Genomic DNA, 18,815 nt, shown 5'->3' on the forward strand with positions numbered 1-18,815 from the left:
GAGATAATCTTCATTCAGATAACTTAATGCTGGTTTCTGACACAGACCTCTGATGCGCATATATAGTATTATATGCAGAGAATGTTTATCCTGTTATGCCTATATTCTGTTTCCCCAAATTAATGAGTAGAAAGTATTTCTAAGACATTCTAAAGAGGCTCTCCTTTATTCAAAGGAGTCAAAAATCCTATGAAAATACCACTTAAAGTTAAAACTAATTTACATTTCTTCTCATATTCATATTAAAGTTGGTTTCTTGGTAGTATAAATTTAAGTTCAATTCATTTAATTTTAATTCATTTAATTCTGAATATATGAAGAAAACACATACCCTATTTGTTTATCACAGTGAAACTGAACTCTCACCAGGAAAATATAATGTGAAGACAATTTCATCTTCTGGGAGAACGTTATGGTTCTGGGATGTTAAAAGCAGAACATAATGATAAGTAGCAGCCGCTCCCCCATCAATTCCACGCCTTCTTTAAATTCCACTGAGGATGGCAGTTTGGATGGAGACCCCAAAATCTATTCTGTCCATCTGTTTTATTATTCTTAGAACAACTGTCAAAAGTTGCCCAGGGATCAAGTTGCAAACATACTAATTTGCCTTTGAAAAGTAGGCCCTGAGGGAATTCTGGAACTCTGCTTATAAATTCAGAATCCCATCAGCTAGCGAGCCTGCCTACCCTTTGTGGAGGTATGAGACTTTGCACTTCCAGGCACACATCTGCCTCAAAGCCAGGATGCACTGATATACTTACATCCCACTTCATAGGCAAATGAAGGGAAAACCAAAGGGGCTTGGCATCTTCAGGGCTGGCTTGTCCCATGACAAGCAGACACTGAGTTTTTATAAGGCAGCCCCTTCACTGATCATTCATGGATTAAGACCGAAGCTTTGTACTAGAGAGTCTAAGTGAGTGGGCACACCAGGACACAAATTTTGTACTCTTGTATGTCCTAGGACCAAATTAGTAAGACTGAAGTGTTAGAAGAAATCAGCTGAAGATAAACATCATAAGCCTCTAAGTACTGTATTGTTTCAATTTTGTGACTCTGATGAATGTGACAAGATGATTTGGATATACATAATATTGGAGGTGGGTCTGTAAGTAATAACGAGCAGTGTCCTAGGAGTGTCTGTTTAAAATACTGGCATTTTGGAAACATGCCACTGTTGGAAACTAAAGCAGCTGTGTACTTCTCAAGTTGGCTATGTTAAAGGCATGTGCAAAATACAACGTAAACATTAAAATGAATCTTCACTCCCTAGTGGCTTGCACACTGGACACCTGATCACAGGGGTGGGAGGGGAAGAGGAGGAGAAAAGGGGTGGGCATTAGCACTGATCCTCTGAACTCCCATCCTCCCCCTACACGGGCCCCAGTGGTCTCTATCAAGTCTCAGAGAATAAAGTCAAATGCTTTCAAAGCACAGGACCCGAGAAACATATTTAAAGCACAACATTCAAAGTACCAATTTTAGAGTTTGGTAAAATTCCACAGTAGCAAACTAGAAAAAAACACCCCTTCAAGGCTAAATAATGATGGCATTTGGGTTGTACTCACCCACAGGTTACCAAAAAAGTATTCTACTTTGATTAAAAAATTTACTTGAGTGTGTTGCAAATTACTGTAGCTCAGAAACCTGCGGGGAGCTTACTGCATACACTAAGGCAGACGGGCACAGAAGGGATCACCATTTGGACTTGCCTGCTTTGTCCTTCCTTGGCTTTGCACAATCTCTTATTATAATAAGGCATGTATTATCCTTTTTGGAGATTTGAATAACAGAAAGTCTCACTTTCAAATATATTGCTTATAATCCCAGAGTCTACTAAATGTTCTGTGGATGCTGTTTATGGCCTTATGCTCCTTTCAAAATGGGACTGATAATTAGTAAACTGAAATTTGATTAATGTTGGATTAAGAGGTTCTGATGTCTCGCTGGTATGTGTTATTTCAGTCTGTGGGCACTGGAAGAGATTGTCCTTAGGAAACTTGTTTCTTTCCCCTTTCCAAAGTGGGAAGATTAATTTAAAACCCTGATTAAAAAAAAAAAAAAAAAAAAGAATTCAGTTTCATTCAACAGTTTGTAATCTAGGATGCAGTTTTTTCTCACTCTTTTTTGTTTTCTCACTTTGAAGCTGGAGCCAATGAATTAACTATTTGAGAGAGAATAAAATAAACTAGAAATAAAAGTCTTCCTCTAAAAATGCCAAGGGTGACCCCTTCCTGGTTATGGCAGAGTAACCTGGCATAGATAAATGATTCAGACAATCTCAGCTCTTACTAGATTCAAGTACAAAATTTTGAAAATATGATGAACTTCTCTGAAAACAAAGGACCTGTTTGGTGTAATATTGAAGCCTGTGAAAATAACCACTAGATAACATTTGAAGGAAAAAATTTAAATTGATACTGTGATGTGCTCTTTAAAGTTCAGGTTAGGGATACCTCTTTCAGTTTCCCCAGGATTATAAAAAGGGCTGTAATTTCCAGAATTTTTTCTGTGCTCCACGGCCAAAAGATTCCATGTCTCTTCCCTGCCTGTGGATTTAAATCCATAATCTTGTTTGCCTACTACTGAAGAGTATGGGAGAATCAGGAATAATGGGCTCCCTTTGAAGCTGTGCCATTCCCAAAGTAACCATCTGAATGCTAAAGAAATATTGTCATTTATGGGATGACCTTTTGCTCTTTGAATAGTCAGACATTAACAAATGTTAAATGCCTAGAAACTGGAGCAGCACTATGAAAAAAAGTAAGTAGGGTCAGCAAATACCCTCTCACATGCTTTTGACATGATGACCATTTCCACTTTTCTAACAGCTTTCTAATAGCAAAATGTATTTGGGAACAACAGTGGAATTTGTGTCATCATGACCAAATGATTACGGTGCAAACCCGAGATTCTTCTGGGGCCCAGCAGGCTTCTGGTCCCTATGGAAACCAAACCTCAGATATTGTCCTCCACTCAGCTGGAGGACTGAGCGAGGGAGGCTTTTGTGCTGGGTGAGATTTCTTCCACAACCTTCCAGCACCAGACCCTAGTGCTTCCTCCCGACTCTTTTCTAATTGAGATGCAAATTGATCTCTCTGGCTGATTACACTTCCCTTAAAGCTACTGACAAATGCAGCTGTAACCAGAGTTTGTGGACTTTCCAACAAGTGACTTCAGCTGTCAGTATTTGCATGTGCAGCCAAGGCCCAGCCTGCTCCATGTCTCAGACATGTGGAGAGCTTCCCTTAGGCATTGCAGGCGTTTTATTTACGTGTATAAAATTTACATACAATTAAGAATTAAAAAAAAAAACCTACAAGTACAACCCTAGGATTTAGAAACAGACTCTGGCACCAACGTTATTTAAGGCCTATCCAGACACTTCTTTTTTCCTGAGACTGGAGGGGCACGCCTCTCCTGGGAGGGCATGGCTTTCCTGGCAACATTGTTTCCTTCTCACTTCCTTCTTGTCTGTAAATTTTCTGACTTTAACACTATTTGAATTCAATCTGTCTCTCAAAAACTAACTAAATAAACAAATTTATCACTTTAGGAAAATGGGATAACTGAATAGCCTTTACTTTTCATGCCTGTCAGTAAGATTTCATTAATTTCAAGACCAAATATAAAATCACCATACTCATTGTCAGAATTTCTACACGAATGTCGTTCGGTAACTTTTTGGAGTGGTGATGAATGGATTATTATTTAGAATGCAATAGAATATAAAAGTAATATGCACAAAACACTATCATTCAGTATAAAGAAAAATACACATGGAATACAATTTTTCAGTATAAATTCTAACACCTTGTTTTTCTTGAATACTATCATGTACGTATTTTTGCCAGTATAGTTCACTCAAAAACTACTGAGTACCCACTATGTGCCAGGTGCTGTTCTGAGTGTTGGGGATCCAGGTATGAACTTAAACATGCAGAAGTGGAATAAAAAGGATTTTGAGACTATATCAATATATACATATGTAAATATGTACTCTATTTGTAAAGCCATTATTTCTTGGATAAATGAGGTTTTCAATTTTGAAAAAATTCAGTTTTATAAAATATGATTTGTTTTTGTCTCTGTTTACCAAAAAAAACTTTTTTAACCAAATCAATCTCTGCCCCTCCCTCTCTCTCTCTTTATACATACTCATATTCATAATTTACTACGAGGTACACGAGACCAGGGTATCAACCAAATGGAGACAAGGCCCCTGTGGAGCAGCTCGTAGTATAATCAGGAGACAGAAGAGGATAGAGGGAGGCCCCGTCTGGCTACGAGAGTCTCAGAGGGCTGGATGGCTGTGGGAGGGTGAGCAATCTGTGTCACAGGAGAGACCCAATGGGAGTGTCTGGGGTCAGCAGAGCTCACTGTTCCCAAAGGTCCCTCCGTGGGAAGGAGCACAGGCCTGTGAAGAACTGGCTCTGAGATACTGTGACCCCATAGCCATGAACAGGAGAGGGGCAGAGCAGAAAGCTGGGTTGCTGCTATTTCCCTAAGCAGCAGCCACCACCCTGGTTTCTGCACAGATTGTGAGATTTACACTAACTTTTCTGGAGGGGATGGTCTTTTGTCTCATAGTGAGAAGTCACTTTACAGCAAAGGAGTACAGAATGGTTTCTTGCTCCCACTCCTTGAAGACTTTGCCCATACCATGTGCTCTTCCCAGGCTCCATCAGGCACCAACGGAGGTGGGCAGCCCCAAACCCAGGGAGCCACACCTTCACACGGAGAGGGCCTGCCACATATCACCGAGGGAAGACAGTCTCTAGCCTTTAATACCTGTAGATGGGAGAAAGGAAGTACTTCCCAGACCTAAGTCCACAGGTAAGGCTCCAATTTTGAGAACACAGGTTTAAAACTCCAAGCTGGTGAGATGATAAAAATAACCAGGGTGTCACAGACTCCTCACCAAAGACTAGGCACTATGTTAACCTGCTTGGCTCACTAACCATTTCACTAACCTGCAGAGGGAGGCCAGCTCAGGTAGGGTGGGTGCTGTGATGGTGGTGCCGAGTACCAGGCCTCAGCGCTGGGAGGCACATGGACTGGGCGAGCTGTGGTGACAGGAGAGCACACAGACGGTTAGGAAGCTGACTGCTGCCAGCAAGAAAGGGGGCCCAGTGGAGTCAGAAGCTCTGATTCTTGGAGAGAAGTCAGAAACCTAGATTTCTGAAAATGCAAAATCTTCTGATTTTTCAAAGAGGCTGACACAATCTTTATAAGTAACAATGGAGGCCAACTGCACTTCAAACAAAACCCATCTGGGGACTAGATTCAGCCTGCAGGCAGCTGGTTTGTCAGCTCTGGTTTTTGAACATTGGCTTTGACTTTGAGCTAAAAACTGCTCCTTGGTTGCCTCTGTTTTTTGGTCCTAGTTCTATTGCCTTCTTTAAAAAAAACCCCAGGCTTCTGAAACAACTTCTTCTTGGTTTTAATGGCTCCCTGAGACCTCTAGGTATAGCGGTCACTATTAATCTGGGCATGTTCCAGGTTGGTCAAGGTCTCTCCTTACAGTGTGGGCCCTGAGCAGAGCCCCTTTCACAGTGTGGCCTGAAGCTTCAGGAGCAGAGGCTTGATGCCTTTGTTTCGCTTCTGTGACCCAGCCCTCAGGGGCCTCAGGCTGTAGTCTAAGAGAACAGATAGGTCCCTGCATTACCTCTGGTCTCTCACCCCAAATCTATGCTTAACCAAAATCCCTAGGGCCTGCTGTCACATCCCATCATCCCCATCCTGTCCACACACCACTGATCATGTAAACCCAGGCACATGGGTCTACCCTGCTAAATCTCACCTTGTTGGGTTTGCGCCTAAAAGTCTCATCTGTTGATGTAATCCTAGTTTTTGATTTTGCCTCATGTCAACTAAGTTAACCCTCTTAGCTTTCTGACCAATGGTATTTTGGTAAACATGTTCTAGACCTTTGTGAAAGTTGCTGATAAAAACATTGTTGTGTGGTAGAAGGGTTGACAAAGCTGTGGTGCACATGCAGTACCAGAGACACAAAGGCCCAATGGACTGGTGGTCCATGAATTAATGCATTGTACGTCTGGCTAGAGTGAAGTCACCCAACTCCCCTGGGTCCCTATTTCTCTCTCCTATTTGCCAGATGTCTGTGATATTTTATCTTGCAGTATACCAAAATTAAGATTCTAATTTAAAAGCTTTCTCTAATCTCTGAAGATAGTTATCTTATCAAACACAATTAATGTGTTTGGGATATTTTCTTCTTTGTACAGTCATTATTTTCTGAAAGCTCACAGCTATTTAATAATCTAGCATAACAATTTTATAAGAGGTCCATGCAACATTCTAAAATCCATCCTTATAATCCTATTTGAAAACAAGGAAAACATTTTCCTGTTTTCAGTTCTGGGTGCATCCTTTATTTTACTCGATTTTGGGGCAGGGGGCAGTTCTGGATCTGAGACCACTATTGGAAATCTGTTCTACAACTAGACATATAATGCCCTTAAAGGCTAGACCTTAATCTCAGGGGCTGGTTCTTTTTTCCTTTCTTCCCCCCTCTTCTTATAATGTTCTCAATAATTTGAGTTTTAATTCAAACTCTTTCACACACTTTTCTGTCCCTTCCTATATGAAGAATATGGAGGACAAGTGGAGTAAAGGTTAATGTGACAGCCTTCTGTCAGGGTGGCATGGAGCTCTCTTTCAGTCTTGATGCACCCATGTTAAATGTGCACTCATCGGACCCCACCCTGGGCAGCTACACTGGCTGCACTTCCATGTCTTTCCTTCTGAGACAGTTGTAATTTTATAATAAAAAAATCTCTCATTTCTTATTCCCTTTTATAGTTTCAACCCACCCATGGGAATATGCCATTTCTTGATCTGAACTCTACTTTTTGAAACATGCTTCCCAAGTGTCAAGGTACAAGTCTACTCGTTTTCCTCCCATTCTTACATGAATGCTAGCACAAAGTTATTACCTCTGCAACATTCACAGTCACAAATCCAAACCTTTCAAATTGCTAAGGAACAGATCCAAAATAATAGTTCCCCTCATTTGCTTCCTCTGTCTTCTGAGAAAAGGATATTGTTTGTCTGTCAAAAACTGATCAAACGCTTGTTGCCTTTAGTAGAATGCGGGGTGGAGCTGACACTGAGTGGCGCCAATCCCTGTCACAATGACATTTTGCCTCTGTACCTGTTTAGAAGTGTGGGCTGGGAAAGCACTGTGTGTGCCTTCCCAAATGGAGCAGGGCTTCATTCTGGTGGCTGCCCTAAGGTCTGGCCCTCCATGCACTTCCCATTCTCAAGCACTTCCATCCCACCCAGGAGTGTCTTCTTTCTTTTTGGTGCTGCTATTATCTGATGTGTTTGCCTTTCCTTGAAATAATTCAGTCCTGGGTCCTATCATACCCAATGCTCTGTGTGAAGACATGAAACTGCTACAATCAGCTACAGACAAGACTTCTCAGAAGAGTATGCCCTGTGACCACTGCTAAAGTAACCCTTCATTTTTCTGCTCCTCCTTTTCTGTGACACTATTTTCTCCCTTTACTCTGCCTTCCTCTCTACTTCCTCCTCCCAAGCTACTTCTCAAACATGATGCCCTGGAGAGGCCTGTTCCTGACCATCTTCTCATTTCCTTGCATAGCCCAGTAGATCCAGCAGGTCCCACGCTGAATTAATCTACCTGGTTTATGTAGGGATCCAATATTCCCCTGCCATTGCCTTAGGTCAGGCCTTCACCTTCTCTCAGAACTCCTCCCACTGCCCCCCTGGATGCTCCTGTCACTTCCATCTTCACCATGTGTGCATGTGTATACTTCTGCTCTGCTGTGTGGAAGCTTTTGCAGTTCTCAAATGTCATGTGCATTTTTAGAGTTTGGTCGCTAAGCAAACACTGTCCACCACTTGGAATATCTTATTCATATTTCTACTTCCAGGGGCTAAGTGCCTAGCAAGGAGGCAGTGAATGTTGACAAATGCAAACTGGTTCTGCATGGCAAAATATACTACATGGTACTGTCTGACTCATTTTCATACACTTTTCTTAAGCATATAGAGACAAACAGAGGAAATTAAAGATCATCCCAGGAATAAGAACCAAGATCCCACTGGAGAAGTTAGAAATGGGGTTGTTATACCTTTAGGGAAGAAAGGCCACTTTTGAAGGTATATAAATTGAGATCAAAACTTAGCAATGATATTAGGAAGTCATAAGTCTAAGAGAGAATCCATAGTATTATCCACTATATCCATTAATTGAAAATGAAACTAAATTTCACTTAAGAAAAAGGTACAAAATTACTTTTCCTTAGGCAGCCCAGTTCTCTCCATAAAATGCTGATAGTTCCAGAGAGGAGAGATGGTGAATGCCATTGTGGCTATTGTTCTATTGAAGTGGACGTTTATTTTAAAAAGCCACCATCTGTTTGATTCAGAGTGAGCTCCTCCTAATGGGAGTGCTGCATGTTATGTGGCAACCTTTTCCATGAAACAAGTTAGCTGAGGAGGAGAATGAGAGAGCCCTGGCTCTGACAATCTGGGGAACTTCCACCAGCCGAGCATGGTTTGATTTTGGAATTTTTAGTTGGCTTGGGAACCGTAAACATAACATGTGGCAAACTTCCCATTTACAACACTTTAGGCATGGGAATAGGCCCCCTGATTGCCCATGAGGGATAGAAAAAGCAGATGGCAGGTGAGTTGGCCCTTGTCACTCAGAAAAGCAGCGGCCACGGGACAAGGGCTCCACTTGACATATTAGATTTAGCCTGCTGAGGAAGTTACCAGAAAACCCAGGAAGGACAAAGGGGCTGGAATGAAATGTTACTGAGGGTGCTTTCCAAACACATCCCTACTGTGTTCACTTTTTTGATCATGTACGACAATGGTATATTCTTCAGTCTCCTGTGAGTCTTCACCACACAGTTCCAACTGTTTGATCATTTAGCCAAGGGTACCCCAAACAAGAACTCCTTTGATATTAATTCTAAGCTAGATTTACTGCTCAAAAAGATCCCTAGAGGCAAATCCATTCTAACAATATACCCACTCCTCTGTTTCATAAGACATGTTGTATTTTCTTAAACATTACTGAACAAACTTGATGTGTTTACTGCTCACATCTCTACTTCTAGTTAAATACTGTATAACACTGAATCACAACTGACACTATTTTAGGGCACTGAAGTGTCAATCATTAGGTGGGCAGGGCACAAGAAATGCAAACTAACTCCACTGGCTCTTTTCTTCATTTGTCATCAAGCTCAATGCTTGGCTATCTGTGGTCAATACAAAAAAAAAAAAAACCCCACAAAAACAAAACTAGTACTTTCTCTCTAAAGGACTGAAAGAAAGTCTGAAGTAAACAACATGTCCTTTGTTCATACAATAGTCATTCTGATACCTGAGTGACATTTGGAAGCAATGAACTGTTTGGCGATGTTCTACTTAACAGCTGTAACCTTAATATTAGAAACAAAATGGGGACACACAGATGCCCATATACAATGGCTGGTGTTGACAAAGAAATTTCCCGTTCTTCGTCAGCACCCACTACTATACCTAATATCTTAGGGCAACAGTAAATAGCAATGTTTTCTCAGAAATTTGGTCTCTTATATGAATCGTGTCTTCTAGGGCCATACATGTAAGCTGCTTCATTCCTTGTCGGGTCTTGGTTCATATGCCAATAAAAGTTGCCAGGGGATATACTGTCAGGCTTTAGGAAGGAAATAAAATCTAATAAATACCCAGGAGGAGAATTCCCTAGCTCATACTGGGTCAGGGGGTGGGTAGTAGTGGTGATTGGGATGGGTTCCTGAGAGGGCTTCATGGGCATGTGACCTGAGCAGCTGCACAGTGCTTACAATGGGCCCTGCTTGGTTTAATACTCTGCTGTTGCTCTCTTGATGTTCTTAATAATTTTATCTTTGATCTTCTGTTTTGCACTTGAAGACTAATGAGAGAATGGAGCATGCATGTGGGCAAAGGAAACGCACACAACATGTGCTCTGCTGGTTCCTTGCACATAAGCCTTAGCAGTGCCCCAGGAGCAGGACTATGGTGGAGCCATAGTGCCTGGAAGGTAAGAGAGACTCAGAGGGAGCACAGGGGAGTGTTACCACAAGACTGAATAAGTGGGAAAGCAGACTATTCTGAGAGGCATACTTTCCAACCTGAACCAGAACTTGCTTTGAGCCCAAAAAGCAGTGTTGTTCTAAAAACAATAACCAATAAATCATATATATCCTTAGTTGTGTTACTTCTCTGTGTTAGCCAATAATTTACTCTGAAAATGATGTCAGAGAAGGAAAAGGAAAAACAGAGGGACTCATAGTTCCTTTTCCTATCAGCCCTTCCTTACTCATCCATGAACCGAAGGAAGTGTTGGTATAGTATGTACGTATGAAGAATGAGAGAAAAATAGGTAAGTTAGTTTTGTGCAGTCTTTTCACTGTTAAGAACAGAACATATCCCTGCACAAGTCACAAAAATATAAGCTGTGTCATTGTGGTAATTCCATATGAGTTAAATGCTTTAGCATTAGTATATTAAACAATATAAAAACTGATAAAAATTAATGCTAATAATCTAAATTTTTAATATTTCTTGACTTAAAGTGACATTAGATAGCAAATAAATATACCATGACAAGTCAAGAGAAAAAGCAGAAAAAGAATGGAAAAAACTTTATATTGTATGCAGGTTTAAAAACACTTTCCGAAACACCTGGGTGGCTCAGTGGTTGAGCATCTGCCTTTGGCTCAGGGCGTGATCCTGGGGTCCCACGATTGAGTCCCACATTGGGCTTCCTGCATGGAGCCTGCTTCTCCCTCTGCCTGTGTCTCTGCCTCTCTCTGTGTGTCTCTCATGAATAAATAAATAAAATCTTAAAAAAAAATAAAGACACTTTCCTTGCTTTTTGAATGAGGGGCCCTACATTTGCATTCTTTTCCAGGACCTCTTGGTCCCAAGCCCTGGTTTTAGATATGTCCAAAGTAGTACTAATTTTCTCAGTCCTTGGGGGAACTTACAGAGGCTTGAGATGGTTGCCCCTGAAATCAGGCAGCCTTGACTCTGTGCTAAGATTAGAACTTTCAAGGTGGGCAATGAAGTGACAAGGTTGGGAAAACTCAGCTTCCTAGAAGCTTGGTTTTGTGTCTATCACACGTACTCTGTACTCTGATGGGCCTGACCATGCATTAAATGCTAAAAATCCCAAGTTTACCACTCGAAAACACTCAGACTCCTGGGCTTTCTATGGTGTCCTGTCTGGAATGCCATCCCTCCTTCCTGGGGACAGCTTCCCTCTCATCCCTCCAACCTCAGCATACATGATTTCTCTGCAGAGAGATTTTTTCCCTGGTCCTGTTTCACCACATCCTCTATTGAGTTGCTTTATACAACATTTGTGTGTCTTCTCTGTGATGTGCGGGGTAAAAACCCTATACCTTGCTCCCTGTGTATTGCAAGCTCCTGCTGCTGGGCTCAGCAGTTTTTGAGTCCACACTGTTTGTTTGCTAAATGAGAATGCAAGGAGACATCTGTGATTAGGATGTGTTAGGTTATTCAGTGTTTTTCAAAATTCAAATCTAAGACTTATCTCTACAAAGCAGCAAATTCCAGACATCAGCTGCTATACATAGACTTTTGCCCAAGCATGTGAGGACCATGATGTTTTAACAAAATGTTAAGGGAGCAGTTAAATTTTAATAGCCTAGGCGGACATCTATAATTATTTAAAAAGTGTAATAATTAGTAATGTTTTAAAAAGCAGAAGTACAGAAAAGAAACCCTTTTTTCTTTTTTTCTACTTTTCTCAACGTTTCTTATTATACGTTTGGTTTCTGGCCTATATTAGCACTTTCCGTAGGCAGAAATTAAACAATAGAGTAGTTAAGTGATTACAAAGCTTTCCCCATTGATTACATCTTTATAAAAATTATATATAGAATTTCATTTATTTTATTTTATTCACTTTTAATTTTTTAAAAAGATTTTACTTATTTATTCATGAGAGACAGAGAGAGAGAGAGGCAGAGACACAGGCAGAGGGAGGAGCAGGCTAAATGCAGGGAGCCCGACGCGGGACTCGATCCAGGGCCTCCAGGATCACACCCCGGGCTGAAGGCGGCGCTAAACCACTGAGCCACCCAGGGATCCCCCTCATTTCTTGTTTTAAATAACTTATTTCAACAGCATGAATTGAATCTTCTCAGGATATAAAATAAAAATACTTAAATTTTTATAATGATCAACATAATAGGTTTTGTTACTTTCCCTTTCTTGATTTCTATACCAAGTTGTCCTCTGAGATGTCAACGTGGTTATCTTCTGAAACACTGGACAATATAGCATTTACTAACCCACATTAGCATCAGTAGCCCTGGCTGGCATCCACATTAGTCTAATGCGATTCATCGAAAAGTTTTTCAAGTGACACTGAATCTTATTCTTTGAACTTGTAACAATATTGTTTTCCCTAAACCTGATTATTCTGATGCTATATTCATTCTTATTGGAGAAGGCAGTGTTGAACAAAATAACAAAGCATGTTCTTTGTAATGAGAAATTTGATAAGTGGGGAAGGTGACGTGCCAAAAATCACAATGGACTTATAGAATGCAGAGTTTTCTTGTTTGCAAATGATTTTTCCCTGCCTTGGTCCAACATACTTGACTGATGAGTGTCCAGCTCATCCTAGTTGACATGCAAACTGACAAGCCAATCGCTGAATAGGTCTTTCTCATTTCTGCCAAAAACCTCTTTCAAGCTGTTTGTGAAATAAAAACCCCCATGCTGAAGGCTGAATTGACACCAGCTCTAAGATTAAGTCTAGAGTGCTGTGGATATCACTTCAGAGAATGCCATCTTCCAAACACACACCACCAGCCTGGACAAAGTGTGAGGGAGCACGCAGAAGGGAATAATGTCGCCCTGGCCCCCGGGGAGGGACCAGATGGGACCTAATAGCTCTTTTCTACTACTAATTTCTATGATAATTCCAAGTTGCCCACATGGCATATGTATTTTTTTTTTTTTTAAATCTAAAGACAGAATATCAGTCAATACAGTGACCAGGATTTTAATGAATGGTATTTTTCATGAACTGTATCTATTCACACATGGTATTTCTCACCCACCCTCACCCCCACCCCTTCAGCAACATATCACTTATGGTTGGAGTGGGAGAAGTATAGACAGAGGTCAAACACAACATGTTTATGCTCATTATCAATACCAGTTAGAAACAGAGAAATTTTAAGTTTTACTAGGAGGTCAGATGCATTTTGTAGCAATTTTATGATGTCACCTTAATTTCTTTTTCTTATAATCAGACATTATGCCTAGACTTATAAAGTGTACTGACTGATGTCTGAGAAAAAAAAAATTACAAAAGTGAAATTTCTTCTGGTTTTAGAGAGAAGAGAGAGAAGATCAAGGGTTGGTGAAGATTTGGGAAACATTATAAAAGGACTTTTAGCCATTCTCACTGATGAGTTCCAAAGCAACTTCACTGAGGAGGTCTTTCCCTGTCCCCCAGCCAGATGCAACTGCCCTCTCCTCTGACCTCCTAGAAGGCCATTCATACTTCCAGTGGCACTCATCACATTCTTTGATTGATTAGATTCATTTCATTTGTTGTTGGCTTCGGGTAGGCACCCTGGGTGACCCCACTACATTTTCCTCAGCATCTCACCTTCCACACACAATAGACTACAACTCACAGGGATGGGCAGAGGGAACCCAACCTCAGGCAAAGCACCGGGAAAGGATGAACCGCTCTTAATGGTCACAGCTTCTTGGCACAGACTTACATGACTACATTATGAACATAAACTCTTCTGGGGTTTGGTGAAGCACAGTATTATTATATATAATATAAATTAATATATGGTATGAAGATCACACAATGTTATTTTCAACACATACTGAAAAACGTTCTCTATTCCCTCTTCAACCCAGTGAATACTTACCTCTCATGGCAAACTGCTGAGAATCAGGATTTGGGGATAGTTAATAGGTACATACTCAAAACAAAAAGATACAAGCTCTGGTAGAGTGGGATGAGGCACTTCACGGCCCTGCTGGCATTGATGCACGTGGCACATATAAGGCTTGGCAGGAGCTTCCCACTCACTATGGCTCCGTCAAACAGAGGCCCAAAAAACGGAACCTGTTGATTCAAAACAGAAAAACACTTACTTTCCAAAACCAGTAAAAATCAAACTAAAGACATGAGAATAGCTGGTTGATGTCTCAGACCTGTCATGACCATGCAGACCATCACCCACAGAAGAGATGCTAACCTTAGCATGATACGATGGAGGGCTTTCAAATCAAGCAACACAGGTCTGCTCTACAATACTCCTCCATTATGAACTCATCAACAAAACTGTTCATGACAAATTCTCACTGGGTTATTATTTTTTCCTTGTGTTGTCATTTACAGAAATAGCATTATTCTTTCTAAGTGCCTGCATCATGTGGATTATGCACAATACACAGCCATGTCTCACTGTACACCTCCTAGTCTTGCAACTTTCTGAAACCAGTTTGGAATTGGTAGTGTTTCTGCATGGACCCTGATGTGTACTGACCCTTAAAGGAGATGATGACTATCACTGTTAGCAGCTACAAGGTCCTACTTAGAGTCCTCGTTCTTCTTGAACCTTCTTTCCTCTGCTTCCAAGATAATTGTGTTATCCTCATTTCTATCTACTTCCTTATTAGAGGCATGGCTTTCCTTCACTGGACCCACTTTTACTACCTGGGCAACCCATGAAGTTCTAGTGCATGTCTTTTCTCTCTTTCTCACTCTTTTTTTTTTTTCCATTAACAAATTCATCAACTCCATTTATTAATATGGAGACTGTCAGCTCCATGAGGTCAAGGACTGAATCTGCCTTGTAACTCTTGGTATTTATTCACTCTCACTTGTTTATTCATTTATTCAAAAATATCTATTATGTGACAAACATTGTTCTATTCACTGAGGACACAGCAGTGAATAATAAAATTTCTTATTTCACTGAGCTTACAATTTACTGGAGGCTTAAGAGAATGAACAGTATAAATACATAATATATATATATGAGGTACTAAAAGCACTAAGGTGGAAAATAAAGCAAGGAAGAGTAATAGGACTCTTTTTAAAGGGAGATGTCTTCCAATTTTAGATCATATGGCCAGGGAGGGCTTTAAGGAGAAGATGGTTATTTCAGTATAAGCCTGACAGAAGTGAGGGAATGAATCTCATGTTATATGAGGACATCTGATGGAAGAGCATTCTAGGCCGAGGAACACCAAATAGCCAGCCCTGTGGTGGGAGTAGAACTGCTATGGTTAAGAAACAGCAACTAAGCCACAGAGGATGGAGCTGAGTGAGCAAGAAAGAGAACAGAATGCAATAAAGTTAGGCCTGTCCTAAGACAGGCTGTAAAGGGTTCTAGATTTCTGCTCTGAACAAGATAAAAGCCTTCTTCTGGAGGGTTTAGGGAAGTAGGAGAGCTGATCTCACCTACATTTTAAAGGTATGTTCAGGCTGTTGTGTTGGGAAAGTTGCAAAAAAGTAAGCATTATGGAAAACAGGGAACTAGTGAATGATCAAGGCAAGAGATGATGATGGTTTGGATCAAAATGATGGCCAAAGTGGTGAGAAGTGGTAGGTTTCTGGATATAGTTTGAAGGTAAACAGGATTTGCTGAGGATTACTATTGAAGTGGAGAGAAAAACAGGCATCAAGGGCAATGCCATGGTTTATGCCGGACAACTGGAAGATTGGAGCCACCTTTTCCTAAAATGGAGAAGAGATCAAAAGGGAAGGTCACTAGTTCAATTTTAAACTTGCTAAGTTTGAGATGCCTATTAGATATGGGTGGTGATGTATGGGGGTGGCAGCAGATATACCAGGCAAGAAGTCAAGGGAGAATTTCCAGTTGGAAATTCATAAGAGTTATTTATAGATGATGTTTCAGCCATGAGATTGGATGATCAGATGAGAAGGAAAGAGGTCCAAGGACTAATCCTGTGGCCCTCCAATATTTAGAGGTTGGAGACGTGAGGAAGAATTAGCAAAGAAAACTGAGGAGGAGATGATGGAGAGAAACCTCCAGGTACTTGGCACATGGTTGGAATGCAAATAATGCCTGAATGGTTGAAACTGATTGTTATTTTAAATAATTTAAATAATTTAATAAATGCAGGTCTCCAGCATAGGTCTTTTTACTTGTGTCAAAGGCCATCTATTAGTGGAATATCTTTTTATCTTTTTTATCTTTTCCACATGGTTGGAAATGGGAGAGGGGCTAGGGATACAATGGTAAAAAGAAGACTATCTCTGCCCAAAAGAGTGGACATGAGGAACAACTGACATAAGAAATCTACAAACTGGGGCACCTGGGTGGCTCAGTGGTTGAGCATCTGCCTTTGGGTCAGGTTGTGATCCTAGGGTCATGGGATCAAGTTCCGCTCCCTGCAGGGAGCCTGCTTCTCCCTCTTCCTGTGTCTCTGCCTCTCTGCATCTCTCATAAATAAATAAATGAAAACTTAAAAAAAAAATCTAGAGACTAACAACCCTCAACAAAGGCATACAAATCCTTTACAAATTTTTAGCAAATTACAGTAAAGACACTGTATCTTGACAAAGTGGTATTCTGCATAAAAACCAAGGTTGGTTTAACAATAATAAATCCATTAATGCAATTTACTACATTAATAAAGAAGAAAAACTGTATGATCTTCTTGATAAAGAAAAAGCACACATAAAATTCTACTCTCATTCATGATTAAAAAAAATTCCCAGCAAGCTGGGAATAGGACTTCCTCAATTTGATGAAATCTTCAAGGAAAAAAAATTATAACATAATTAATGGTGAAATATTAAAGCATTCCACCTAATATCTGAAAAGGCAAGGATGTCTATGTAACCTTTTCTATCCAACATTTTTGAAGGTCCTAGTCATTACAATAAAGAAAATAAGAGAAAGAAAGGAAGAAAAAAGAAAGAAACATAAAGATTAGAAACAAGTGAAGTTATTTTTATTTACAGATAACATGATTATCTACATGAGACTTCCAAAGGAATTTAACTAGAACTAACCAGATTTTGAAAGGTCATAGGATACAATACACCCGCCAAATCAATTATACGTCTGAATGTTAGCCACCAACAATTGGAAAATGACATTTACATAATGGCATTAAAAAACATCAAATGCAAAAAAAAAAAAAAAAAAAAAAAAAAAAACATCAAATGCTTAGGAATAAATGTGACAGAAGATGTGTACACACACACACACACACACACACACACACACAACCACCAAACATTGCTGAGGAAAATTAGAGAATATCTAAAAAATGGAAAGATGTACAATGTTCATGGATTGGAAGTTTCCATTCTGTTAAGATATCAAATCTGCTGAAATGGAGCAATAGATTCAGCACAAACTAAATAAAAATTCTAGCAAGCTGTTTTTATAGATATAGGTAAGTTTTTTCATTTTAATATAAATTGAGAATGAACTTAAGTTAGCCAAGACAATAAGATTTATATTACCTAATTTCAAGGCATACTATAAAACTATAATAATTAATATATCAAAAAATTAATATATCAAAATGTTGGCACCAGGATAGACAAATATACCAGCAGAACAGAAGATAGGGTCCAAGAACAGATCCAAGTGATTTGCAATAAAGCAGTACATCCATTTTACAGGGAAAGGAAAGTCTGTTTCAAAAAGGCACTGAAATAAGCAGTTAGACATTTTTAAAAGTGAATCTTGGCCTTTACCTCATACTACACATAAAAATTTAGATGGATTATAGATGTAAATAGTAAAGCTAAAACCACAAAGTTTCCAGAAGAAAACATATGAGAAAATCTTCACAATTTGGAGTTAGGCAAGGGTTTCTTAGGGTAAAAAAGGCACCGATCATTAAAAAAAAAAAAAAAAAGCAAATTGGACTTAATAAAAATGTGAAACATTCTGCTCATAATGAAAGTGAAAAGGCAAGTCACATATATTCACCAAACTGGACATATCCTAAATGTCCATCAACAGGAGAATGAATGAAAAATTTGTAGTACATTCAACCAACAGAAAATTCCACAGTAATGAAATGAACAAGCCACAACTACATGTAACATCATGGAAATGACCCAAATATTATTAGTATGGGTGGCTTGACTTACCCAGTTTGGTTGGTTCTGCAACTCTTTTTAAAAACTGGGGCAGGATCAGGGAAATACAAATCAAAACCACAATGAGATACCACCTCACATCAGTGAGAATGGGGAAAATTAACAAGGCAGGAAACCACAAATGTTGGAGAGGATGTGGAGAAAAGGGAACCCTCTTACACTGTTGGTGGGAATGTAAAATGGTACAGCCACTCTGGAAAACTGCGTGGAGGTTCCTCAAAGAGTTAACAATAGACCTGCCCTACGACCCAGCAATTGCACTGCTGGGGATTTACCACAAAGATACAGATGCAATGAAACACCGGGACACCTGCACCCTGATGTTCATAGCAGCAATGTCCACAATAGCCAAACTGTGGAAGGAGCCTCGGAGTCCATCGAAAGATGAATGGATAAAGAAGATGTGGTTTATGTATACAATGGAATATTACTCAGCCATTAGAAATGATAAATACCCACCATTTGCTTCGACGTGGATGGAACTGGAGGGTATTATGCTGAGTGAAATAAGTCAATCGGAGAAGGACAAACATTATATGGTCTCATTCATTTGGGGAATATAAATAATAGTGAAAGGAAATAGAGGGGAAGGGAGAAGAAATGGGTAGGAAATATCAGA

At 39.9% G+C, this 18,815-nt stretch overlaps 1 protein-coding gene across 9 annotated transcripts in view; it reads right to left on the reverse strand.

Moving 5' to 3' along the window:
- The window catches only part of RALGAPA2 (Ral GTPase activating protein catalytic subunit alpha 2), a 320,348-nt gene that overhangs the window by 66,151 nt on the left and 235,382 nt on the right, over positions 1-18,815 (reverse strand). For 5 of the 9 annotated variants that reach the window (XR_011996989.1, XR_011996990.1, XM_072736512.1 and 2 more), the window contains one exon: positions 14,037-14,164. Coding sequence is in view for 7 of the 9 variants with exons in the window: in XM_072736512.1 (XP_072592613.1) it covers positions 14,037-14,164 (128 nt within the window). In the remaining 2 variants the exon portion in view is untranslated. Of the gene's footprint in view, positions 1-14,019; positions 14,165-18,815 lie in introns of all 9 variants that reach the window. The other 4 variants (XM_072736511.1, XM_072736515.1, XM_072736510.1 and 1 more) reach the window with 1 other exon arrangement.

Source organism: Vulpes vulpes, chromosome 14, assembly GCF_048418805.1.
Source record: "Vulpes vulpes isolate BD-2025 chromosome 14, VulVul3, whole genome shotgun sequence".
Lineage (NCBI taxonomy): Eukaryota > Metazoa > Chordata > Mammalia > Carnivora > Canidae > Vulpes > Vulpes vulpes.